This window comes from Nestor notabilis, unplaced genomic scaffold, assembly GCF_000696875.1.
Source record: "Nestor notabilis isolate BGI_N333 unplaced genomic scaffold, ASM69687v1 scaffold33160, whole genome shotgun sequence".
Taxonomy (NCBI): domain Eukaryota; kingdom Metazoa; phylum Chordata; class Aves; order Psittaciformes; family Psittacidae; genus Nestor; species Nestor notabilis.
In genome coordinates this window covers 7,675-9,004 of record NW_009910283.1, presented here as the reverse complement: position 1 = coordinate 9,004, position 1,330 = coordinate 7,675, and the positions used below count along the sequence as shown (strand labels likewise).

Here is a 1,330-nt window from a genome sequence, read left to right as displayed (position 1 = left end):
ATTGTTTTTCAACTGAAATGTCCCTACCACAACCAATGTAGTTTCATGTTCTGTGTATGTGTGCTTTACCAGTCTTCTCAAAGTAAAACAAAAATGATCTTTTTTAATAAAGTCCATGAATATCAGAATTTTATTACAAATTTTCATGGAAGTAAATCCCCACATTTTTAATAGATCAACTGCATTTTTTGCACAATGATCATGAAACATTCAAGTAATCCATTGTCCTAAATAATTGAGGAAATGAAATAAATAATAAAATCATTCTATAAATACATACATACCAAGCTTAGAGAAACAGCTTATAGTCCTATAGTGTTGCACAACACCTTTTGTGTACACATCTTTCCTGTCAGCAAAGCTACAGCAGACAGCAAATGTACGCCTTGTAATTTCTCAAGATGAAAATTCTTCATATCCAAGCAGCTCTCCCTGGAATAGCAAGATATACAGTACAGTCATTTCTGTACCAAACCCAGCTTCGTAACTCCAGCCAGTCCGTAAAATTGAAAGCTTCTTAAGAAGCAGTCAGTCAAACAATAAAAATGAGGAGTGATTGAGATTGTTTTGGCAAAATAATTTGCTGTCGGAGTCCCAGAATACAGAAGAACATTAAGAGCTACTGCAGAATAAAATAGTGTCTGTGCACACCCTGAACCTGTTTCTTAACAAAAATGGAGTGTTAAGAAAAACACTTCTTTGATCCAAAAGTGAGGGTCAGGTTGCAAATGTTACTTCACGATAGAAACAGTATTTTCATGTTGGTTTCCAAATAAGTGCAAGCAGAATTGAAAAGCCGTGCTGATGTGGATGGGGACATAGATGTAAGCGGTGTATAACACCATAAATAACATGGTAATGTTGAAAGTGTAGAAAAGCACTTTTTCCCAGGGCTCCATAAGATAGCTGCAGGTAATTAGTTCAAACTGGCAGAACAGCCAATAGAGATAGTTCTTCATGTTCTTAATATCCATCTTCAACTTCATGCCACTTCTGAAAGCCTTTCCTATTAAAATAATGGACAGTAAAACCAGAAAACTTTAAAAAAAAAAAAGGCAAAAAATCCATTAAAACATCATATGCGCAGCAACTCCATGTTACTCAGTTTGCTCATACTGACCATTTTTAGTAAATTATGTTTTAAAACCACAGCAGATGTAAAATTCCAAGATTGCAAATGCATTTCAAAGCGTAAAACATGGTCAGATAGTAACAGACTAACATGAGTCATTCTTCTATCCCATCCCATAAAAGGTTTCATCTGTATTCCATTTTCCTTTCCTATATTCAGTTCTGAACATGTCAGTTAGACCACTGGCACTTTTATTTA

General features: G+C 34.8%; 1 protein-coding gene across 1 annotated transcript; it reads right to left on the bottom strand.

Moving 5' to 3' along the window:
* Window positions 1-731: 731 nt before the first annotated feature.
* On the bottom strand, window positions 732-974 carry LOC104401651 (serine palmitoyltransferase small subunit B-like). The gene has a single exon (XM_010009316.1). It carries the CDS (start codon window positions 972-974, stop codon window positions 732-734), a length of 243 nt encoding a protein of 80 aa, XP_010007618.1.
* Window positions 975-1,330: the final 356 nt, after the last annotated feature.